Source organism: Labrus bergylta, chromosome 21 (assembly GCF_963930695.1).
Source record: "Labrus bergylta chromosome 21, fLabBer1.1, whole genome shotgun sequence".
Taxonomy (NCBI): Eukaryota; Metazoa; Chordata; class Actinopteri; order Labriformes; family Labridae; genus Labrus; species Labrus bergylta.
In genome coordinates this window covers 11,646,302-11,671,723 of record NC_089215.1, presented here as the reverse complement: position 1 = coordinate 11,671,723, position 25,422 = coordinate 11,646,302, and the positions used below count along the sequence as shown (strand labels likewise).

The following is a 25,422-nucleotide window of genomic DNA, read 5'->3' as shown; positions in this document are numbered from 1 at the left end:
GATATAAAAACACAAACAAATGAAGGAGGTATCATAATCTGTGATCACTCATTAATCACAGTAAAGGGAATATTCATTTTCAGTTATTTCAAATTTAATTGATTTGCATTAAGTTTGCTGTTTTTCAGTGACACAGAACTCAATGTATGCTATTGAATTTAAACCTTGTGAGCAGATTGGGGTCCCTGTGGGGCAGGAAAGGAGCCCCAGGTCAAACCTGAACACGGGCTACTCGCCCAAATGACAGCAGCCCCTGAACATGGGGCACGCAAGCTTACCTCTATCCCAACAGGCCCCCCAAGATTTACTAAGTAGTTATTCTTCATGCCTAAAACGGCTGCTGCAGGGTAGGCGTCAGACAAAGTAATTCACTGAACACTGCACAGTCTCTATTACATTTTCAACAGCAAAGATTTTGTGAGTGATAACCTTTGATAAAATGATGAAACTTTCTCTGAAAACAAACAAACAAACAAAAAGTTATAGACAAAATTAGCAAAGAGATAAAGGTACTACTTTTTCCTGCAGGGGGCGCTATACAAACAGAAAGTTCCTCCAAGGAGATTGGAGTATGTATTGGTGCTTTCCGACTTCGACAAAACTCCTGAAAAGCATTCTGAGGTTTCTCAAGACAAGGGGTCATATTATGAGTTACAAAAGCAAACATTAAATTGCCTGTTAGTTACCGCTAACATTAGCATTCAACCACTTCCTAGTTCACATTTATGTTTGAGAATCACTGATACGATATGAAAGGCGTTTATTAGCCTAATTCTGGATATTACCGCTAATTTAGAGCAAAATGATTCTGAGGTCAAACTTGTTGAATCTATTCAGCTTCTAACATATGGAAGAATTTGCATTCTTAAAGATGTAAGTGGATGATTAAATATTAATTATATTTATGATTTATAGGTCTCTAATGCTCCCATTTTCTCTTTTTCATCTCACCTCATTACATGTAACACTAAAAAAAACAATTGTTAAACATAACCTGTAATACAGTCTGCACAGTTCAACTAAATGCAAAAGTAACTGAAGAACTTAAATCTAAATCATTATTCTAAGTATTCTGAACAATGCAACTTGCACAATAAAGATATTTAGCACCTTCAGCAATAGAAAGCAAATAATCATGAGTCCATCTTTGTCAGCACTATATCTGACCTCTGATGACCTCATCAAGGAAACTTTCAGCAGCAGAAGCGACCAACTGTATGTCATAAATAACCCAACCCCCCCCCCCCCCCACACACACACACACACACACACACACACACACACACACACACACACACACACACACACACACACACAAATAGAAAAATGTTGAAAATATATGGGACCTAAATTCATACATCTCATATCACACAGATCAGATGTATTCACACAAACTTGCATATGTAAAAAAAAAAAAAAAAAAACACAGCAGGAGCTAAAAGTGGGCATTTTAACTCTTGTGCCAAATAAAGAAACACAGCAGTAAATGACAGCTGTTCACTGCTCACAAAGAAACCCGAGCCAGTATCCTCTGAAAGGCCCAATCACAGAATTCCCTCAGACCCTTAAGCACTTCAACAGACCATCAAACAGAGAGACACTGGAACAGTAAGCAACAGAAGAAGCAGACTAATATGTGGGATAATATCTTACCATGGTCACATTTGGCACCAAAGGGGACACGTCGGTGACCTTGCTTTTGTTGAACTTTGTTTGTATGACAGCCACGCAGTTTGAAAACTACACTCTAAAAAACTTCCCCAGAGAGGAGCTTTTGCCCCTCACCACTGCGTACGGATTGGCTTTGGATCATTATGCAGCAGAGAAGTGGACAGAATCCATCAGATATCTGGAGCTAAGTTTGCGTTTACACCGGCTTCTGAAAGACAGCGTGAGGTATTGCGTGCTGCACTGTAACAGCAGCAAACATGAAGAGACCAGCTTTACGCGGAACAAGGACCTAAACGTTTACTGGCACGTCTTGATGAAAGCGACGTGTCAGAAAAAGTGCAGGGCAAAATTCCCCGCGCTACAGCTGCCTCCTCCTAGCAGAGACATCCTGCAGGATTTCAGCAGAAGATCTCCATACAGATACATGCACTTTGCACACGCCAAGGTCAAAACACTTTTTTTTCCATTCTTGAAACCTCCAACAAAGTTTTAAGTTTCAAGATAAGAGAAGGATCTGAGTTTCCTATTAAAAGGTGAGTCCTTCTTTTTTTTTTATCCGCAGCTGGATGACTTGCAGAGCGCTGTGCCATGCGCCTACACCTACCTCCAGAGGAACCCGGGGGACCAGGAGATGCATCAACTGATGGAGGAGTACAAGAGCCAGTATGACCTGAGCGGATACCTCCTAGACCTCGAAGAACAACCATATGAGGTAAGGATATCCGGGGGTTCAAATTCTCTACTTCTGCTACATTTGATAATATAATATATTGAACCTCCCTCTGTGTTTAACCTGATGTAGAGAACCCTTTACCACAAACAGTCAATCAGTATTATTATACACTTGATAGATACTTTGAAGGTCTTGGATTTGAAGAAGAATTACATTTCCTATTTGCTTGGTTTTGGAGCAGCTTTCGTATGGCAGCTTCTGTGGTTCACTTGATTGACAAGTTTTAAATGTGTCTATCTTCTTTAAATGTAGTTAAAATGTGACTCTTATTAGTATGGAAGCCCTAAGAGGACATACATCTGTATTCAGAGGCTTCTTTCTTTTAGCTTTACATTTTTGTTGTCATAATTTCCCCTCTTTTCTTACCTCGTTAGTTTTAATAAATAAATATGTTTGTCGTTTGTTAAAACGAGTTTCTGTACAGAATTAACATCACAATAGAGAATAAAATAACTATAGGCTATATAACACCAAATGCAACACATATCGTTTACATCAGTTACTTACCGTAAGTGGAAAAAGTGAAGCGTCTTTTTTATGGAATTAATGATGGAGTTACTGCTGCACCATCTGGTGAAAAAACATCACTCATTATTTTAAACTTGAGTGTTCAAAAATAGTTTGATTTCATCTTCATACGCAACATAACGAAGCATAAAGAGACGTCCATTTCGACCTCTGCAAGAAGACTGAATGAAAATTCGACAAAATCACAACTTTTTTAAGCGTCAATCACTTTCTGTCCAGGCCTCCTTTCTGAAAGGAGTCAAACTTGTGAATTCAGGCGACTACAGTGACAGTGTCGGACACATGGAGGAAGCTCTCCGGCTCTACCTCAGAGAGTTCGAACTCTGTCAGGCAGACTGTGAAGGCATCAGTCAACTTTCACCAGACAGTGACCTCTACACAGTCATAGCAGGTAAGAACTCCTATTGAAGAAAGATCAATGTGAACAAATACAATGTTCTGGTCAGAGGTAAATCTGGCTTTCTACACTTTCTCATTTATTGGGTTTTATTCACTTAAAGCTGATTCATAAATCTACTCCTAGATTCTACATTTAGGAGGGAAAAGTTCTTCTTTCATTGTCCTGCTTTTGCATCAGACCTGCAAAACTCTTTAGATTTATGTTCAGATATAAGCCATAAAATACAACAGATGTAACACTTGGTTCTGAACCTAGTAGATCAACCAAGAGCTAAATGTCCTTAAAAACCTTGTTTTTTTTCTATCCCTGAGTTTTACGCCCAAATCTGTGAAGCAGAATTTCCTTTTGTATGTCTCATATTCATCTATAATGATCCCTTGGATTGGTATTAATTTACTGGTTTTCCTATTTCGGTTATATTTTAATTTATCTCTAGTTTCTTAGCTAATAGCAACATTTCCCCCTGGCCCTGAGGATTATTAAAATATCTCAGGTTGTGATTCTGACTTCACCCAACAATCAAACTGTATAAAGAAATCCAAACGAGCTCCCCCTTGAGACTAACTAAATAATCTCTGCTCTGCTCTTTTCCACAGAAGTCTTTGTTGAGGTGTTACAGTGTCAGCTGAAGTGTGAAGGAAACTTGAAGCCTAATGTTGGAGGTTTCTTTGTGGAGAAATTTGTCGCCACTATTTACCACTACCTCCAATACGCCTATTATAAAAGTAAGTTTACCGTCACGTCTTCAGAAACAGAGCTTTACATCTCTAATCGTTATTCCTCAGAGATGCTGATGCTTTTCTTTTTCACCAGTGAACGATGGTTGCAGTGCGGTGCCCTGTGCGTACAGCTACTTCTTGTTCGAGCCTGAGGACCAGGTGATGAAGCAGAACCTGCAGTATTATGAAGCCTACAGTGAGCAGTGGGGCCTTCAGCCTGAACACTTCTTACCAAGGATGGTGAGAAAAAAAACGGTCTCATCTTTCATCAACTTTTGACACCAATCCCCCCCAAAAAACAAGCTAAGAATGAGATTTGTTCTTATCATCCAGTTCATATGATGCTGCTAAAGCATGAACATGGCAGAGGATACGAAGTGTTGAGTCACAGGGAAAATGTGCTGTTCATCCTAACTGTTTTACATGGCTACTATCATTGAATGACCGGTGAAAGACACCAAATAGACATGTTACCTGGATTATTCATGACGAAATAAGTGAAGATACTCTTTAGACAGACACTCTTCAGATTGACACTTTGTCCAAGTCTTCATGAGTTTAACTCTGTTTGAACAGGAGGCTCTCAAACTCTACAACCACACTGCCACTCTAAAGCAGATGCTGACATCTGCACAGAAGTACTCAAAGATGGACGATGAGGTGAGATTTTCACCACAAACATTTTGAATGTTGTTTATTTTAATAATGAATATGTTTGATTTCAATTTTAGCGCAAATAATCTTTAATAAGTGTGAATTTAGTTTGGACTCGTTGGCTGTATATAAAGATGAACTATGCATCTTCAGTTCCTTGTTGTACAAATATCGACGCAAAAATACCCCTGCAACATTCGCTGACTAATTTTGCTGGTAACGTATTTTGGAGCCAAGACATGCGCACAAGGGAGTTGGATGGCGGAGCCGCAGAATTGATCCCTCATGTATAGTCCACTGAACAGATTCCAGTGTTGGTTTAAAGCAGACACTCACTGCTATGGAAAGTACAATGACTCTTGTGTTAGTGTGTGTTATGTTTCATCGCATTGTTCCTCTGCTACTCTGCTAATCTGGAATAAAAACGCTGCATGAGCCGCATTTGGCAACAGACCTGTCTTTGTTGCATTAAAAAACGAATTAAAACTTCCCAGAAAACGAACATTTGATCATAAATCATCATGATAATAATCAACCATCTAGACAGGATCTAGGTTTGAGAATAATTTACTTGAGGTGTGTTTTAGTTTTAAAGTTTGCCCCATGTCCAAGCTGTTAACATGGAGGAGACAGAGCACATGACCTACACTGAAGCCAGTGAGTAGGGGGAGCTCTAAACCTTTTGGCTTCACTTAGACGGGACTGTTGTTTTGTCCATCTTTTTATACAGTCCATTTTTGGAACCTGTATAACACCTTAATGGAAGGCTGTTCTCCAACGTGGTTAAAAGTTATCTTTGTTAATAAAGTCGATTTTCTCAGGATTTTTTTGGACCAGAGGGAGCTGCTCTTCTGACCTCGGAGTCTCCTGACGTTGAGTTTGAAGGGATGGGAGACTACGAGGAGTCAATCTACGCTGACTGGAAACAACCAAAGGGCAAAGGAGACGCCGCGGATTCAAATGTCTGAGCAGAGCAGAAACTGAGGATTGCATTAGAACTAGATCAGACAACTCATTCATATTAGTATTGATTAGGGCATTTTGGGGGGACATATGGAAATATGATGTCATTATTATAGGGAAACCTGCATATCATTTTTTTCCCAGACTTTTTATAAATTTAACATTGATTTTTTTTGGAAGTGTTAAGTGGGATGTTTCCTCAGGGGACCATGAATGTTTGGACAATAGTCACGCTTAGTTTTGAGATACTATAGAGCAAATCAAACCTCTCAAAGGACGCCGCAGTAGTCTGACACTATGATGACATTTGTTTTTTTTTTACCTTAATATCAATGCTACATGTAATTGGATTAATTCACAGTTTCAATGAAAGAGGAGAAAAGAACATCCTGGCAAGCAGAAAAGATTATGAAGCAGTTTCATTACTTGGCTGACATAAACATCATCACCACCACCAGCTCTCACAAAGTGAAATTGCCTGACTTTCAATTGCGGCGATCACACGTTAGCACACCCCTAACTTGCCTCGAAAATGTACAGGTTAAAAAATGTGGCCGTTTGCGTTCACACATGCGCCTCATCCTGAAAATGTTGGGAAATATTTAGGACTTTTGTCTGTGAATACTGCCAAACAATAAGTGACTAAGTGACAGAGATAAGAGAGCAATCTGCAGCACTTCAGTTTTTAAAATTAGATGAATGAAAAACACAGTCAATGTCATTCAGATATGTTTAATATTTATTTAAATATACAGCCATACGAGTATAACACAAACAGAGCAAATATTGGTAACCTTCCTGTAACACAACATTTGTGTAAACCTTCATGTGTGAATGATGACAAAGTCCAACTACATGAGTGAGTATGGACAAGAGTAGTTCTCACAGCAGGACCTGAGCTTTCAGCCAAATGTTTCCTAAAATATTAGAAATGATACAGTAAGAATATTAGTTATGTACATTGACATTTTAACTGTAGTCTGTGTTGATAAATTCTGAGGACATTTCTAACACCACTTGCTACTTGTACTCAGGAATGTTTAAATGATTAACCTGATGCTGACTCTCACTTCTGTAGGTTGCCTGGCAGTGTAGCTTGGATCATCTCTTCTGGCACAGTCTGAGCTATTACGCTGTCGTTCATGCTTCTAACTCAAACAAAGCTGAGTAAGCATTTGTTATATATTATCATATCCACAGAAGAATATCTTCATAACCTGATTAAAGTTCCTGTAAATCCCTATAACTAAAACAATTTAAGGTAAATAAAAAAAGTTGCAGAAATTACTATTTTTCTCTTTTTTTTTTTGGAGAACATAATTTGTTGTACTTTCTTTTGCACCATAACCACATTCTGAATCAGTGTACATTTTATTGCTGTGTTACATCAGAATGTAACTACTCATAGCCATTAAGAGATTAAGTAAATCTTACAAATACTTTTCCAACTACTTCCTTGACTTGACTGACAGAAGCCAAATCATGTGGAATTTGAGGGAGATCCTGTTAAATATGAGCATTAATGTTCCTAATCTGTAATAATTGTGCAGCTAGATATCCTTTCGGAGGGTTCACAAGCTAGCATGTTTTCTCTGTGGTTTAAGTCACCAGGCATGGAGCATCTCAGACTTCCCTGAACAAGCGAAGATTTGAATCCTGTCTTGCTTATTTAATCTCCAACATGAGCGGTTTGTGCTTCCATTCAGAGCGTCAGTGAGTCACTGCGGTCTAAATGACTCGACCTTATATTACAATATGTACATCAGCACCAGTGTTCAGCATACCTGTATGCATATTGGTCCTGTGGATGCAATGGGTGGATTAAACATATTACAGGGGAAAATATTTGGTGTGTATGCAACACACTATTCAGCTTCGCTTACATCAGCACAGAGACACAACGAGCCTCCATGCAGGTTTGAACCAGACAATATAAAAAGATGAAGATCAACAACTCCCGCAAAGTGCAGCCTGACTGGCTGCAGTATAGGTCATAAACTCTGCCTCCTCCATGTTAACAGATGGGACATGGGGAAATATTTAGAATTAAAATTCATGTCAAATACATTTTTCTCAAACAGTTTTTGACATGATAGCTAGTTTTTATAACATTGATTTGTGTTCATGTCCTCTTTTTTCCCCCTCCAAGAAGCTTTTTTATAATTAGTCCTTTGATGCTATAAAAGGTATAATGCCATGATTGACAGCTCTGTTGACAAATGCATCACTGTGTGTAATATATTAGGAGAGTAGAGGAGAAAGACGAGAGAAAATGAAACCAATGCTTACAAATGAGTCATTGAACCTTCCATAACCGTGAATGTCTGCCTCAACAAGAATCGGTTCTACTGTGGGCGGGATCTATACCAAATTATTGATAAGTTAAATGTGTGTCATGGTAAGCAGAAGCAGCAGGGCATCAGAACCTCTGCACACCTAGACGATCCCTACTTGGCAGACTAATGTGTTAGCGCCCGTCACAGGGGTATTTTGGCTTCAGCTTTGTACAACGGGAGGAGGTGGAGATGCATCGTCTATCTTTATTAATAGTTAGTGGTTTGTACTATACATTAATATATTAATGCAGATTATGTGGAAGCATTGATTTACATGGGCTAGTGTTTGTAAATGAAGGCAGCGTTAAATGAGAAAGTATGGAGGTCACTGCGGAATGTACTAGCACACAAAAAAAAAAACCTCATCTACGCTGATAGAGTGCAAACATTCACTACTGGGTGATATGGCAGTTAAAGTCACACTACTGAAAGAGGTTAAGAGTTCTCCATGAGGCAAAATATTTTAACTGTGTACGGACAGAAGGCTCTGTCCTTTTTTTTTTCTTTTAGGAATCACTTAAAGGGGTAAAAAGTATACAACCAGCAGTCAATATGGCAGAAGAACAGCTGGAAAAACAACAAAGTAATACCGCAAATATAGACTCAGATATTTGTATCCAGATGATCCCTGACAGCTGGTAAGATCTGGTGTCTTAAGTTCCACAGTTTAAAAAAATCTTTGACCATCAAGGAGGAAGGTAAAGATGAAATTAAAGGAGGGAAAAAGAGTGGAGAGGTCTGAGGGCTCATAAATGGAAGACATCTTGAGTTTTTTTTTTTTTGTCTCCTCAGAGCAGGCTGGACACAGATTATGGTAGACAAAGACAGCAAAGAGATACGACTCAGCCACCCGAGGATCTGGAAAGAGAAGAGAAAGAAAGCAGAAAAAAGGAGAGGAGAAGATAAAGAGGGGAAGAGAAGAGAAGAGATAAATAAATGAGGAATCTGAGAGAACCAACAGGGCAACTCAGACTAATTAAAACACGCAAGTTAGAGCAGCAAATTATTATTATAATTAAAAATAGCTGCTAGTTTCTTTCAATAATCTTGTTTATTGTTATATCAACTATGTGATGATCGATCATAAAAATAATAAATAAATGAAATGCAAAACAACCAAGGTGTAGTCCTCCTTTTATTGTGGAAGTTTATGAAATGACAAAGGTGAAATAGCAGCTATATCGTAGTAATGGAAGTTATTGAAGGAGCATGCAGTACAAATAATGATGAAGCAAACTACTGTTATAGAACACAAATGGTTTCCTAACATTGGTTATGAGCTGATGCACATCCAAAAATAAAAATGTGAACATTTTACATGAAGATTTGCCTATTTCAAAGGCCCATCTATGTGAGGCCACGACAAACTAGCATAGACTGTATAAATGCTGGGCTATGTGGTGTTAGTTCATGCTTTTATATAAGTCTCTCTGTAAATAAACAGATCACATTACGAAGAAGAATAAGGCCAATTAAGGTAAGGTAACAGGTAGATGTGTGTGGGTTTACAAATGTCTCTGAGCCAGAGGGTTAAGAAGCTTCTTTTTTTATAAAACACATGGCATTTTGGGATATCATGTATGGTGATTCAAGACTCAGTTTATGCCTTCAAGTCAGGAGCAGGACTGAAAAGCTGGATCATACCTGCCCCTTCGGATGTTTCTGGATTGGGAGTAGACGCAGGAGCATGGCGGAGGAGGCAGACATAAAGAAAGAGAGAGAGAGAGAGAAAATGAGTGTAGAAGAAATATTTTGACACTGAACTGTTGTTGCATGTGAACAAGGAGTGAGTAAAAAATAAATAAATAAACGTGCAATGAATCCAAGGCTTCCAAAATCAAAAGCAGCAAACAGGCCTTGAAAACTTGCAGATTCATCATCTTTGTAACAGTGAACTTGCATCAGTCGTGTTAAAAGAGGCAGTTCTGATGCAATCAAACAAGCTGCAGTCATGAGATTACAGCAAACATATTCATGTTCAAGGTGTTTGTTCATACACATCCTGCAGGCATGCCACAGCAAAGCTAACAAGAGTGGAGACAGCAGTGTAGAGTGAGTTCAACAAAGTACAGAAAGAAGACCTGGCCTCGGATTCATCCTTGTTTTCGGCAGATTGATGTTTTGGACTGTTAAAGGGATGGATTTGCTTTCATTTTAAAAAAAGACTAGTTATACATGTGTCAGAAAAAAACAGTAAAGACATAAAAGGTACTGCTTTGACTGCAGGGGGCGCCAAAATTGACTCAGACTAAAAGTTTCTCAAACAAGCTTTAACATTGTGCATACGTCAGCAAACTAAGTGAAGAAAATGAATACATCTCACACTGTCATGGACGTTCTTCATGGTTTCTTTCTCTAACCAAACCAGCAGGTCATACTCCATCTAGTTCAGATCCACCAACGCTATTGATTAACCCACACGGTCTCTGGTTGTGTGTATGGATCAGACAGCAAGCACAGCAGCATTCAGCAGTGAGCCACAAGCGTGTGTTAGCTGACAGAGGAACACAGCAGGCACACACAGATGGAGGCATGCCACAGCTCTTACTTAAATCCCCAGCCAGTTCCCCCCAGGACTATCGCTGCCACCAGAATAGCACCAGCAACCGAACCTATTATGATATTGGTACCACTGGGACCTGTGGGAGTGAAGGAGTCAGGCAGTGAGGGGGAAAAATACAGCATGAGAGTTTTTTTATTTTATTTTCAGGATTCCTGCTGAGTGTAAAATACCCCAAGAAGGAGTAAAGAACTTTGCAGTTTGCTCTCTCTCGCCACCTGAGGGTCGTTGAGAGCATAACATCTGTGTTTGTGCAAATATTGATCGAACGTCAGTCTTTCTGTTCTCTCGAGTCCCATGTTACTTGTTGATTGATACAAGAAAGTTTACAGTGGCAATCGTTGGTGTTCATGTTTTGTGTCATTTGGTGGGCGGGGCTTGTGAAGTAATAAGATGTAGCAAAGGAAGGTGCGAAAGGTTTTTCCACTACAATGCTCATGTTGCTTACTGCCACTTTAATACGTGAAATATTCTCAATATTTGTTATTAATTAATAAATGAGTTCCTTTGTTAGAAATGTGTGTACCCATAAGAAACAGGTATTTGTCTTGTGTGAAGCCCAATTTTTTTTAAGAGACATATAAAGAACTTGAAATATAAAGCAAAGAAAACTGTCTAACAAATGTAAAAGAACAAGTTGTCAAATCAACAATTCAATGCCTAGAAATCAAAAGCAAGAAAGTTTTAGTTTTTGAAAAAGTGTAGACTTTTTGGTATTCTGGTTAATTTCTACAAATAGAGTTTGCTGTGTTAATTCATGCAGAACATAACTTAACACCTTTTTGTGAGATTGTTTTTTTTTTTTTTTTAATTGACACTGTAGTGAAGAAGTTCTGCATCTGCCATTGAAGCTGTGTGTGCATATGGCAGGTTTGTAGTTACTTTTTGTTTTGTTCATATTTCCTGTAACAACAGGCACTATGAGGTGAAAACGCCTCTAACTGTTCTGTGGGTGTTTGTAAGTTGAGACAAACTGCCCCAGTATGCCAGTATGTTACCTTTGTGTTTCTCTGGACCCTCTGGCGGGGTGGGGATGGGGATCGGGTCAAACACGCTACAGTCCTTCCCGGTGTAGTCTGGATCACAGATACACTTCACCTCGTTACTGCAAGTCTGAGGGACACAAATGAGGAACCTTACTCACCTTTTTCAATTCTCGTTAACTTCCTGAAACTCAAATGTTAATCTAAAAACTACTCAACACTAAAATCAGAAAGTTGGACTGCAGAGACACACTCACGCCGTGGTGGGAGCAGATGCGTGAGGTGGAGGAGCCCGGGCAGGTGCTGAGGTTGAATGTTGTGACAGGGAGGCAGCGACGCTCCAAACACATCATGTTCGGCCCACACGGTGCCCCATCCTCCACATAACCCAGATCCAAGCCGTCATCCAGCACAGCATGACCACCCCTGCATGTCACACAGTCAAGTTAAATCACAATTATTTATTTACTGATATATATATATAGCCTATATATTTTATTTACATAACTGGAATTTATTTAACTGGAACTTTTTTCCTACTTATCTCAGTAGATCGCTAATACAAATCATTTCCTTTTTAAAAAATCAAATCAAATCTGATTCTTTTTTGTCCACAGGGGGCGCCAATATTGACACAAAATGAAAATTCCTCACAGAAGCTTTAATGTCGTAATGATGGTTGTGCTTTATATGTCCCTCTAATCATAACCAGCAGGAGGGGGTCATGTAAAGAAAGAGTGTTATTAGACAGATAAGATCAGCTCTATCCAGGAAGGACTCAGGATTGGTTGGATGTTTTTACATGCGGGATAAAAATACAACTTTTTTTTGCATTTTGACGACAATATTTTTTCTTCTGAGGTATTTTTAAACCCAGAAAAACACTGTCGTCCTTGGAACAGTTACAGGGAACACAACAATCTCCTTTGATCTTTCTGAGGAACTTTCTATTTTTATCAATTATGGCGCCCCCTGTGGCTAAGGCAGTAGCTCATTACTTTTCAGCTTTTGTCCTGTACATGTGTAAGCAGTGTAACCTTATGAATATCCCACTAACAGTCAAACGTATCACTTATCAGGAATATTTGCAGTAGAAAATGTAAAGAAAAGCTCTTTCGGCAGCGTGTAGCTAATCCTGTCACCTGAGAACTACCGCAGCAGTTTCAGGTATTTATAACAAAATAAAAATAAAAATACTCAATCTTGTTACTGATGGTCTCGTTTGCTTTTGTTGGTCATAAAGAAAAGACATCAGTAAATTTTCAGTCTGTTTCCTCACAAGCTAAAACTCCTCACTGGATCTTTATATTCAGCATTGTTTATATCTTTGTTTACTTGTTAACTACCTTGGTGTGTTTCTGCCCCCCTGCTGATCCGTGGTGTACAAGAAGAAAAAGTAACCCAGGTTTGATCCCAGCCTTGGACCCCTTACTGCATGTCATCCTCTTTCCCTTTTTTTTCCCCCCTTCCACTTACTTTCACTTTTTCTTTCTAAATAATACAAATTTAAACAGTCCTTAAGTGTATGTTAACTATCAGGCTGTTGTATATATACCCAGCAAGCAGCCAGAGAAAGGCTCCCTCACCTGCAGTCCATGTATCTGTTCTGGTGGTGGATGGTCAGACTGGTGAGCTTCCCTTGCAGTTCACCGAAGCGCGGCCTCTCTGTCAGGTTGGTGCACAGCAGCAATCCACAAAGAACGTCTCTGATGGAGACCAGGCAGAAAGGAGGAACATTTTTTAAAATGGAAAAAAAAAAAAGGTAAAATATTAAAAGCTGCAGAAGAGACTGCATTTTAAAAAAAAACACACCAACAAATTAATTAATTAATTAATTAGAAATGAAACTTACTGCTTGTTGCATTGCACCCATCCCTGACCACTGGAGTCTGGGCCACAGTTTCCTTTCTCTGTGCCCTCGGAGTTGAGCTTTTCATAGCAAAACCTGTCAGCTGAGTCTGAAAAGAAAGTTTGATTTCACTTCAAGTTGTCAGGTATTACAAAGCTCTTTTCAGAAAAAATCTATCATATTATTATTATAACCATAAAAGTCCTATTTTAACCATAAGATGGACTGCTGCACTGAGAAGTAAAGAATAATATCTAAACCTACTGTAGCCCCACAGACTCTTGCACTGACTATCTCTGGTCTTGCAACGACCTCCATAACAGCGACCCTGAGGAAGGGGAGGAGGAGGGGGAGGAAGAGGGTTAAATGATGAAGAGGGGACGCTCAGAAATAAAAAATATAACATTAACAAGTAAGATGTCTTTACCTGTCCAGCATCACACATGTAGCCGTCCAGTTTGTGCACATTATGAGGACACTAAAAGAGAGGGAAATTATCTGCGTGTTGGATTTCTGATGACCAATTTTTTTTCAAGCATCTGGATAAACACAGGGACGTGCGTTTGAAGCCTCTTTCTTACCTGGCTGGAGTCTCCTGTGCAGGTCTCAGAAATGTCACAGTCGTTCACAGCATCACGACACGTCACCCCTCTCAGCTCGTACTGCCACATAACAACCAAAGAAGAAGAAGAGAAAAAAACAGAGACGGGAAAGAACAGGGAGGTTAAAGAGAAATCAAAATGTAAGGGAGTCAATGAAAATGATTCAGTTTAAGGTGAGAGGTAGCAACTTACCTTACAGTCCCTGCAGCAGAGCCCGTTGCTGCACATTGCATTGTGGGTAAGGGTACACTTTTTACAGCAGTTGGCTCCACTACGGGCACACTCCTACGGATCAGAGAGGGTTTTAAACTGCAGATGAGATATCAGGCAACCATCCACAAAGCATGACGGCTGTGAATTTCAGCTTTACAACGAAACATAATGTAAATGTCTTAACTGTATTTTTTACACTCAACTATAAAATCAAGTGATTCTAAAAAGAAACAGAGTGCAGAATGTGTGATTATCTCCACAAGATATATCAGCAGCTTCATTTGAGGCAGGCCATTCTAAACTTATAAAAAGATTGATAAAGTTTATAAACCCTAGAGATGTTTACAGGGAGTGTTTGTATTCACAGCATAATGCAGTATTCCCTATAATTGGGAGTGGATACCAACAAGGCTTTCTAACAGGGCAATTAGACAGGCTTTCATATCTGTTACCTTCTGCAGCTGAGGAAAAGGTTGTCAAAGGTCGACTTAAATTCAAAGGGTTGGCAGATACGTTTCTCATTCTCTTAATGATTCTAAAGTTATGTTTATGTCTCTTACTACCACCGAGAGCAGAGGAGCTGACAGGGAAGGAGACACTGTCTTCATTGCACAGATACATAGACCAGAACATACTGAAACGTTGTCAGGAGTTTGCTTGCTTTGCTTTTTGTTAATTAAAAACAAGAAATGACACACGATTGGGTGGCTTGTCTTTCTTGTTGCCATGGTTTTTGGGGTCAGGTATGACAACCCTAATTGAGAAAAATAAAGAACCCGGCCAACTACAAAATGTGTATTTCAAATGAACTCACCACAAGTGATCCACAGTCACATTCCTCTCCGATCTCCACATATCCATTCCCACACTCCGGCGTGTCCAACAACTGCAACGTGATAGAGGTGACTAAAGTAAGTGAATCTGCACTGGTTATTGAATCATTATCAAAAACACTATCACCATAAGCTAACAGTCAGCAGAGTCTTTCAGAGGATGACAGACCATCTCATCTCACCTTGCTGGGCTTGTTGAAGAGACAGCTGCCTCCCCCTAGTTGGAGGAAACGCAGGTACTCGTCTATACTGCAGCGAGAGAACTTCCGAGGCAGGTTGAAACTAATTAATACGAAGAAGAAAACACAAAGACGAATCACTGTTACATTCACAGTATTGATTAAAATCTCAAAAGTTTGAGTGAAAAGTGATAACCTGTCTACCAAACTCTTGTTGGCGTAATGCCTAAATGCTTCTACAAGCAACATTTCGTCTCCTTAAAGCTCCACTGAGGGACTTTCGGTTAGTGTGTAATGTTTAAACAAAAACTCTCACCCTGCTTTATTAAACAGTTAAATACATAACAAGAATAGCAATGCTTGTTTGTGTTGATCACTTTGTCTGACATCTTTCGCTTGCCAGCAGTTTGAGACATTAAATATTAAAATATAGAAAATAATCAATCTAGTTGATTATGCTCTCTTGTGCTTTGGGAGGTCTTAAAGAGACAATGATATCAGTCTGTTTAATACCCAGCTATTAACTCCTCGCAGAGGCTTTAACTGGACATTACTTTGTGGCTTGCCGTCAAAAAAGGAAGTCAATCAAGAAAGAAAGAGAAATAATCAATCAAATCAAAGTCAATACAACTCCAGAAGTTCAATTATTTCAGTCTTTGTTATTCATTTTACGTCTAATAGTTTTTTTTTTAAATTGATGAACATTTAATTAAATGCATACCCTGTGTCCTCCATGATACAGCCCAACCACGGGTCGGGACACCTGCAGTCTCCTTGACAGAAACACACACGCACACACACACACACACACACACACACACACACACACACACACACACACACACACACACACACACACACACACACACACACACACACACACACACACACACACACACACACACACACACACACACACACACACACACACACACACACACACACACACACACACACACACACACACAGCACAATGCAGTGCTATAAAACCACCACTTGAGGGACCTGTAGTGCAGCCACTAGTGTTACTGTAATAAAAATGTTTGCAGTCAAAACTGAATTTTCTTCTGTTTTAGAAATTGATTTAAACTCCTTGGGTTCACTTCAGGCAACAGTACTCTTTGTGTACTGACTCTTTGTGTGATATCTGATGAAAGTTACAAATGGGTTATCCTTACCAGCAGCCGGCCTCTCTTTGTTTCTCAGCATGCCGATGTTCTGGCCCAGACTCTGACACAGTGTGATGGCCATCGGGCCCACACTGCCGAACTGACGACGCACAAATACACATGTTGACAAAACAACTTGAAAGAAAACACAGTTGACTTTCCTGAACTCTTAAAACACATCACCTATTCTGCATAAAAGCATTCTCATTTATTTAATAAGTCAAGTTTTGTGAGCTGAGTCAGTGTCTCTGATCTGTAAAAGATGCAGGTCTCACCTCATTGATGCCTCCACCTCTGGTGATGGAGCAGATTCCCCCTATGTAGGCGGCCTCGCTGCGGCTGCTCATGAAAGTCCTCCCACTGTTGTAGAAGAAGAAGGAGAAGAAGAAGAGAAAAGGGAAGAAGAAAGGAAAAGGTCAGAGGGGGAGGAGGAGGCAGAATAAGGAGGAGAGGAAAAAGAAAGAGGAGTGGGAGGAGGAGAATAAAAATAAGAAAGAAGATGAAGACAAAGGCGAGATGAGAAAATACAGAAAAAGAAAAGAAAAAAATGAAGAAAGAGTAGGAGGAGGATGAGAAGACTGAACTCACGAGAAAAGGTGAACAGCGTCACAGCGCTCCTTGATGCTCTCCTTCCTGTACTTCATGAAGTCTCGGAGGGTGAGCAAGGCGTCGTCGCCCACAAAGACCTTGTTCTCAGAAGACCAGGTTTCCATGGCCACCAGGACGATGCGAGTGTTGAGCTGCTCCTTAAAGATCTGGACTCATCAGACAAGGAAAAAGAAAACACAGAAAAATGAACAGAAAATACCAAAACACACTCAAAAATGTGTCCTAAAGCAAAAAGTGATTCAAACAGAACTGAGAAGAGTCCTAAAAAAAATTAGTTGCTAGAGCCTAAACATGCGTCACATAATTTGTGAAAAATGTAACGTGAGTGATTTGATGAGTGTTAGAGGATGCATAACTTTCTTTTCTGTTTCCCTGAGCTTAGAGTGAGACACTTAAACTATTTATTCATAAAGTTTTCCTGAATCAATCTCTCTCCAACCTTTAAGTCAAATTGTAATCACTGCTATATATCGTCAAATATTGTCTGTCCATAGCACTCCTGGTCAGATCGAGAACGTGAAGGAACTGGAAACACAAGATCAGTGTTGAACTTATAAATCTGTAACCACGGATACATTGGTGCATACCTCATGATTTATAGTTCAGACATGAAACCTTCACTGAAGACTCACTTGAATTGTATCGATTACTATGAGCCAGTTTCAGAACAATCCAACTTTACCTTTGAGTTGTTTTTTCACAGATATTGCTGGAAGGTTATCGGGATGAGTCCTTCTCATGGACGGTATAAAAGAAGTGGACCTAACACATTTGTGTGTGGACAACTACAGTGAAGACTCATCTTTGCAAAATTGACTGTTGCAGTCTTGTGACATTCAGCAGAGAGAGTGATTCCTTTAGCACACAGCTTACAGCACTCACTTGTCATTTGAAGGGATCACGTCCATAACTTTGAGCTTTAATATGCTTTAAAGGGGTTTCTTTTTGAGAATGTTCATCTGCTCGTTTCTGTCTGTTAATGCTATGAACACATTTGTTTCTGCTGTTCAGGGCATTTGCAGATTGACTCATATTTAGAGACAGCCCACCACAATTATTTTCAAACAGAGTAAGTGTTTTTTTTTGAGAGACTTGTTTTTATGTCGTGCTGAAATTGATGCAACTTTTTATATCTTATTGATCTAACCCTAATCAATAGAGAAAGATGGGATGACTCCAATTTAATGTAACTGCGAACAATTACACATGTATTTATTTGTATATTTATAAACATGGCATAATGAGAAACATTAGAAATATTCCTTAAGGCTCTCATTAAATGATGATGAGGATTCCAGAGAGGGGTCAGGGTCACAGAGTTGAGTGGGAAGGACAATCGAGAGATTTGTGATTGTACATACACAAAATAGAAACTCTGATACACAGCAGGCTTCTACACAATCTGAGGAGGAGGTGGTTAAAAATAAAAATGTCAAGACTATCCAACAGCTCATGGCTTTTTGTGAAAAAAAAAAAAAAAAAAGGGGATGGCCGATGTCCAACTCGAGAATACTGCAAAATGTGGCAACTCTCCTAGGAAAGCTCAAGAGACTCCTTTTAATAGATTCATTATGAAATACTGCCATCTTTTTTTAAATTATGTGATTTAAAGAGGACGTTAACAGAAAAGTCTTTAACTATATTTCCTCTTACCGCATCGGCCATGTTCACCACTGCTTTGGCAAAGTTCTTAGTCTGAGTGGCCGACCGACGGACCTGCACAAACTTAAAAAAAGAGGAGAAAAACACTTAGTTACCTTGTTTTTTTTCGTTTGAATTTCACTGTTTTTAACATGTTTTGCAGCTTTAAGTGTTAAACATACCAGTTCATGGTCGTTGACAACCATCAGCTCGATGTACTTGGTCTCAGTCTGGACTGTGCGCTGTCCTCGTCGCACCTGGAGGAGGTAAAATAAACCCACACAGCCAGACGTTTGAGTCCTCTGTCATATTCACCTTCACACAGGACAAGCAGACACACTCAAAGCCAGCAGGTGAAACCATAACTCACACTGAGCGCACACACCCACAGACACACACACACACACGCTGATGCTGCTGAAACTCAACTCTTTGTCCTTGAAAGGGCAACAACAACTTGGGAAAGCAACAACCATTCATTCATTCAATAACCTCAATATATCCTCGGCATGTACAAAGATAAATCTCAGCTTCTGTATCCGATTATTTACAAGGAAAAGTACTTTTGAAGAAGCAGAAACTTCCTTGATATAGTTTCACATTAAATATTCCAGACTAAAATAGTGACAGTCGTTATAGTCATTATCTTGTAAGATTCTCACAACAAAAAAGTATGGACAAGAGAGCAGACATACATGGGTGCTATTTGCTTTCACGTTCACGTTCAAACAAAGTTCTTGATAATCAGGCCAAAATGTTTTCTGACTGTCTGAATATTCTTTTGTGTTCCCAGATTTTAACAATCAACTCGGTGAATATAGATGTTTTTTAGAACAGGGATGGCAGACGCTCAGTGGTAGAATCTGTTGTCTGCTTTGTCTCTCAAACAGAAGGTCAGCAGTTCAATCCCAGCTCCTGCAGTCCACGTGTCAAAGTGTACTTGTGCAAAAAAGCTGAACCCCAATTTGTTCCTGGTGGTAAAGCCTGGGGACGTGTGAATATGTTTGACTGGGATTAGTCAATTCTGATAAGAGACTTCTCCTACGTGGCATCGTCTGCCATCAGTGCGTAGATGGGTGAATGTGTGATACTATTTACCATACATCATTTGAGTGGTCTGAATACAAGAAAAACTCATAATTACAGCCCATTTCCCATTCACAACATGAAAGAACAAAAAAAACAGTTGTGAGATTTACAGGTAATCTGTGAAATTACTCTTCAGTTATTGTCAATAAATCAACGAAAAGTAAACCTTTTAACCACATGTTGGTGCTTAATGATATATCAGGAGATCATTCAAGCTGTTACAGTCATTACACTTGCCACACTCTTTACCTGTACTGCAGGCTTTCCTGTAGAAATGTTCATTTTTATTTATTCATATTTTGAGCAAGAGAGAGCTGGGGAATGACTAGTGGGAAAAGTGTCACAGGTCGGATTTAAACCTTTGAAGACTACAGCTCCTGTACATGGAGCGTGCAAGCTAACCGCTAGACCCCCTGCACCCCTCCTGTACAAATATACACCAAGCCCAATCCAGGGATCATCAAGGGACATCACTTGAATTATTTTCTTTGATTTTAAAAATCTAATTTTTTTACCTTTTGATTCTGTTCATAAAATCATGACAGCTGAAAAGAGCTGGCAACATCCGATTGGAAATTTGGAAACATTTGACAGACTTCTCTGTAAAATATTAATTGTGTTTGCACATTTCAACTCCGACGTTTCCCTCATGGTGACATGTGCAGCACTGCTTGCCACATGTTCATGGCAGGACATCTGTGTGCAGAAAGAAAGAGACTATCTGAATACTGACTTGTCTCTTTGAGCGTCTCAGGCCTTTTTTGAAAACTGGCTTCTGCTCCTCGGACCAGTCATCTCCGCCTTTTTGCTCGCCCTCTTCTTCGACATGGCTGTTTGTCTTCTCCTCATGTCCTGTTCTGTTCATTGAGCATCCTGGGAAATGAATGCATAGAGTGAGAGAGAAAAAATGGCAAGTCATCAACCAAGGATGGATGTAACCACGTTTTTAGTGCACAGAACTGCAGGAGTAATCAATATAATAGCCAGTGGAGGAGAAAGGATGAGAAGGGGGGGGGAGGGGGGGTATAACTGGAAGAATGGGGGAAGAGGCAGGGAGGCAGGGGTTGGGTAGCAGGAAGAAGAGGAAGGAGATGCGTCCAGAGAAGAAGAGTGTTAGGGACAGAGAGGAGAGGCAATGAAATTAGACATTTAACAAGGGTGAGGAGGACAACTAGAGGACTCGAGGAGGACGCTGTGAGCTGAAAAAAAAAAACGACTTGCATTACAGAACATTGGATTGTTTAAGATCTTCAAATTTCAAGGACAGAGCTGATTTCTTTGACTTACAATCAAGCAATGGCACACAGCATGTGGATATAGGTGTAACAAGCTGCATCCTGCCAAGGTTTTAACAAGATCTGAGTTTGATATATATTCAGCACCCAGAAAAGAGCTAACGAATGAAGCTTGAAACGTGGACTACTTTGAGAGTTGAGAAAGTCCATACTTTGTATTAATGCTGAATTTGTGCAGAAGATATTGTATGTAGATATATAATGTAAAAGTGGATCGGAGGTTGAGATTTTGTGCCAATCAAATCTTGATCATTACATCACAAATGATTTCAAGACTTTCCATCACAGTGGGAAATGAAAACGAGGAGTTTCCGTGTAGAGTTTGATCTTCTGTAAGCCTGACCGTGGTCTTACCTGGACAAGGAGGTGGAAAGAGGTCGATGTCTGGCATGCGATATATAATGTGTTCGTTGTACTCCTCCTGAAAGGTGTCAAATGAAACAAAGACAGACAGAAAGAGAGAGAGAGAGAGAGAGAGAGAGAGAGAGAGAGAGAGAGAGAGAGAGAGAGAGAGAGAAAACAGATGTATATGTTTATGCAATAAAGTTTACATTAAAAACAATAACTTTTTATCTGTTTAAACTTCTTGTGGTATATGATTACTCAGAGCAATTCCTGCGTTGTTTTCAATTCTTTGATAACACTTCAGCGACAAAACACATCTCTTGAAAATTTTAATCTAGGATAGAGAAAAGTAAGTGTTTCTGAAATATGATTATTATAACTTTTTAAAGGATCCATATACAAGCCAGTGTCAGATTGAACATCACTTTAAATATATCTGCTTGAACAAGAATGAAAACGCCAGAAAGTCATGTTAAAACTTCCCTTTCTTCGCCAACAGGAAATCCCAGAATAAAACCAAGGCAGACAGGAAGTCCCATCAAGAATCTGAATTCTCTCAGCATTTCACTCTGCATTTATCATTTTTACAAGATGAATTACTATGGAGGGTGCACAGAAGAGCCTAGCTGTGTGATTTACTACTCCAGAAATGTAGAAACAGGGATAATACGTTTTAAAAAAAAGTTTCTGATACTTAATGAAAAATTTCAAAAACAAATAATAAGTCAATTGCAAGTATCACAAATTACCCCATTTTAACTAAAATGTTTCAGTTGTTATTATAAAGGCCATCAAATTCCCTTTTCATTCCCTTGAGGATGCAACTGAATGTGTTTTGACAGAAAAGACAATAAAGCATATCTTATCTTTTCATAATACTACTTTTTTTTTACCATACTGACATTTAATTGAAGCAACAATATCTTTAAGAAAAAAGCACAAAAGTCACTTTTTGTTGACATCAAATCTGCTCTTTATGAAAGTCGACATCCCCGCGAACAAAACAACAACATGCTTTTAAAACAATCAATGCTTGAAATGACTTCTTCTCATCGTTAACCTTTTTTCTTTTTTTTTTTTTTTTTTTCCCAGTCGCCAGCTTCTCTCTCTGTGTGAAAAAGCTTTGCCGTGTCCTCTCAGGGTGAGAGACGGACCAACAGGAAGGAAAGTGCTCTGATGCATAATTAATCAATCACAGGGCTGTCATAATGGCAATAACACTGCTGGACACTGTGGTACACTTGAGCTGGGGATAAATACTTTATGAAAATGACCCATCGGAGATATGGAGCCGAGTGGAGGGAGAGAGAGAGAGAGAGTTTGAAGACGAGCTGGGCAGCCATTGATCCATCTCTGCAGTCTATGTAATTGAGCTGCACTTCGATTACAGTGAATCTTAATGGGAAAAAAAAGCAGCCTCTTCCAGTCTAAACACTTTCACCCTATCCCCTTTGGCCACTCTGTTATATGTCTCTTTTTTTTTTACACTAGATATACACTTAAATCAAATCTAGGTATTTTGGAAAAATCTAAAAAGCCTCTTAACCTTTTTTGGATTTGTCAATTATTTTATATTCCCACTCTCTCCCTCCTGTTTTCCGATGCGTTGTGTATCAACTTGATACTTTCCATACAGCAGCACAGAGATAGAGTATCACTGTCTGGACTGACCGTAAGTCGTGCAGTGATATGGAGATGGAGAGAGAAAGTGAGACTGAAGGCAGCTTCACTGTGAAGATTCAAATAGTTCTTCAATGACTTTAAAGGGTTAGTGTCAGTTTTGTGTGACTTTTTTTTTTCTTTCACATGACACTGATGCTGCTTTGGTTTGATGCCAAGAAAGTGGATATGTGTGTGTTTACCAACTCACCTTGCCACTGTCAACAGGTTCAATCCCATACGAGAAGTTCCCATCAGAAAACATGCCTCTGAAAAAAACAAAAGCACAGCAGTGTGTTAGAGTACGCCTGAAGCTGCTCTGAGATGTTAGAGGTGGATCCCTGAATGGCAGCCAGGATGTGAAGGAAGAGTTTTAAAAGAATAAATATATCAAGAAATACTTAGATGCCACCTTCATGTATCTACTTTTAAATGTGCTTTTTTTTTAATGATCTTGCACAAAAACACAGACAAGATAATTACCACCACTTACTATAGGCAAAATTAGCATGATGGATCCTAATAGTTATCAAATACAAACAAATCCTTTAATTTGGTGCTCTTCATTATAACATTTTTAGCAAATATATAACACTTTAACCTAATGTTTAGTTTGTGTTGATCTATATTTTCCCCAAGTTTTTGGGGAATAAATCAGATTACATAGCCATAGTGAAGCAATAACCAGCGCAGGATTAGTTTGGCACGGGGAAGTGAAACAGCCTGACCTGGGAAAAAAAAGTGTAGCAAATTGAAACATCTTTTTTTACTCTTTGATAAAAAAAAGTAAGTTAAAAAGTCAGAATAGGACATAGTGGGTGTTGTGAGTATAAAAAAAAGAAGAAAAAAAGACCTAGATTAGCCAAGATAAGAGCTGAGTTAGATAAGTTCAGTTAGGTTCAGAAATAAATTCAACCATAACAACTACGAGCTTCGGCTTAATATTTAAAGATTATGTTAGAGAGAAAATTAGTAAACAGATTAAAAAGTTAATCTCCCCTTTGAATTGAAGACTTTTAACGTGCAAGTATTTTTATATGCAACTCGAAATACCTATATACAAAAAAAACAACTTTTGATCTGGATTGTGTCAGGTGAGTTCAGGGGGGGATCTCACTCACTGAAGGCCGTGGCAGGTGGCAAGAGCGGCCCAGGAGCCGGGCGATCCCCGCACTCGCCCATGGTAGTAACAGTGCTCTCCTCCCTTGAAGAAAATAAAAATCAGAGTCAGACATTTAACGCCTCATCACCTTGTAACGTGTTGAAGAAAAAATCATCAATGACGTGAAGCCCTTATTGTTGCTGATCTCCTGGCCGCTCTATACAAACTGGGCCTAGTGTTTACTGTCAGTCTTTGGACTGCAGCAGACCCGGTGGGTGTTTTTTTTTTTACAGAGACCTCAATTTACATTTTTTTCCATCATGTTTATAATAAAACAACAATAAAACATTGATTTGTTGTAATTTTGTTAGATTTAGCCATAATATTTGGCTAACAGCACTTGGATTCAGACAAACATCCTGTTGCAAGTAGCAACCACTACTAGCAAAGTTCCATCGCAGCATACGTAACTAATTGGCATATTCAAGAATGTAAACCTGCTAAACCACCAACTTTGACGTGTAAAATCAGTAGTTCACATTTAACGGTGGATAAAAAGCCACATTTTTCACGTTTGCAACCGTCTATCAGCCCTCCTGTAAGGTGTTAGCTTAACAGATACCTTTACCTGATTATTCATAATCCCCTAAAAGACTCTATCTGGATGATCGTGTTTTCAATATAGTGTTTCCACTTGGCCTCTCACAGTACAACAGTGATCAGATTACTCCAACAAAAGAGGAGACTTGCAACTGTCACTCAAGCAACACGTGCATGTGTCAAAATACAACTAAAAGTTCAAGATAAAAAAAACAATCTGTGCAGTGCAGGGATAACTGCACTAAGGATGTTTTTATATATAATCAAGCAGAGTTATTGTAAATGGATGAAGATAAAAGAATGTGTCTCTGCTTACAGTAACTTGGATCTAAGAAGTTAGTTTGTGTGTGTGTGTGTGTGTGTGTGTGTGTGTGTGTGTGTGTGTGTGTGTGTGTGTGTTTGTGTGAAAGAGAGGGTCAGTTTCAGACGCTTGTAATGTACCCCAATAAGTCTGGCAACTGAGCCTGCTGTTGTCTGGCAAGGTTGATAGACCAAAAAGAAAAGAGGCAGTGTGAAGTTGCAGTTCTGTATGCTTGGACAACCTTTACTCTGACCTGAAAACCCTATCAAGCCTTTCAAATGTTGTACAAACTTGTACTAAATAATTTCACTGTAAAAATATGACTTCTTCGACACCGAATGTAATCCCTTAATAACACAGGCTGCCGTGTACGTGTTGATGAGAAATCA

General features: G+C 39.2%; 2 protein-coding genes across 5 annotated transcripts in view; one reads left to right on the top strand and one right to left on the bottom strand.

Moving 5' to 3' along the window:
- Positions 1-1,346: 1,346 nt before the first annotated feature.
- LOC110003042 (endoplasmic reticulum protein SC65-like) lies at positions 1,347-6,231 on the top strand. Its single transcript, XM_065949402.1, has 7 exons — positions 1,347-2,116; positions 2,234-2,383; positions 3,152-3,323; positions 3,929-4,057; positions 4,146-4,291; positions 4,628-4,711; positions 5,527-6,231. Exons 1-7 carry the CDS (start codon positions 1,655-1,657, stop codon positions 5,671-5,673), a joined length of 1,290 nt encoding a protein of 429 aa, XP_065805474.1. The 5' UTR covers positions 1,347-1,654; the 3' UTR covers positions 5,674-6,231.
- Positions 6,232-6,384: 153 nt separating this feature from the next.
- Positions 6,385-25,422, bottom strand: part of adam11 (ADAM metallopeptidase domain 11) — a 31,845-nt gene continuing 12,807 nt past the window's right edge. The window contains exons 5-27 of one of the 4 annotated variants that reach the window (XM_065949401.1): positions 24,152-24,234; positions 23,242-23,299; positions 21,381-21,447; positions 20,465-20,604; positions 18,825-18,899; positions 18,655-18,726; positions 16,981-17,147; positions 16,668-16,752; positions 16,402-16,492; positions 15,945-15,996; positions 15,227-15,326; positions 15,026-15,097; positions 14,191-14,283; positions 13,978-14,058; positions 13,824-13,874; positions 13,661-13,724; positions 13,400-13,505; positions 13,134-13,253; positions 11,805-11,973; positions 11,563-11,677; positions 10,553-10,643; positions 9,649-9,666; positions 8,663-8,862 (exon numbers count right to left, since the gene is read on the bottom strand). In XM_065949401.1, the coding sequence (XP_065805473.1) occupies positions 8,847-8,862; positions 9,649-9,666; positions 10,553-10,643; positions 11,563-11,677; positions 11,805-11,973; positions 13,134-13,253; positions 13,400-13,505; positions 13,661-13,724; positions 13,824-13,874; positions 13,978-14,058; positions 14,191-14,283; positions 15,026-15,097; positions 15,227-15,326; positions 15,945-15,996; positions 16,402-16,492; positions 16,668-16,752; positions 16,981-17,147; positions 18,655-18,726; positions 18,825-18,899; positions 20,465-20,604; positions 21,381-21,447; positions 23,242-23,299; positions 24,152-24,234 (1,986 nt within the window). In that variant the 3' untranslated portion in view covers positions 8,663-8,846. Of the gene's footprint in view, positions 8,863-9,126; positions 9,667-10,552; positions 10,644-11,562; positions 11,678-11,804; positions 11,974-13,133; positions 13,254-13,399; positions 13,506-13,660; positions 13,725-13,823; positions 13,875-13,977; positions 14,059-14,190; positions 14,284-15,025; positions 15,098-15,226; positions 15,327-15,944; positions 15,997-16,401; positions 16,493-16,667; positions 16,753-16,980; positions 17,148-18,654; positions 18,727-18,824; positions 18,900-20,464; positions 20,605-21,380; positions 21,448-23,241; positions 23,300-24,151; positions 24,235-25,422 lie in introns of those variants that run through there. The other 3 variants (XM_065949398.1, XM_065949399.1, XM_065949400.1) reach the window with 3 other exon arrangements.

Excerpts from the sequence above, each read along its gene's own strand:
- LOC110003042 (XM_065949402.1), top strand. The coding sequence starts at position 1,655 with ATGGTCACATTTGGCACCAAAGGGGACACGTCGGTGACCTTGCTTTTG. Across the intron at positions 2,117-2,233 it reads TGCACTTTGCACACGCCAAG|CTGGATGACTTGCAGAGCGC; the intron begins GTCAAAACACTT and ends TTTTATCCGCAG. Across the intron at positions 4,292-4,627 it reads AACACTTCTTACCAAGGATG|GAGGCTCTCAAACTCTACAA; the intron begins GTGAGAAAAAAA and ends CTGTTTGAACAG.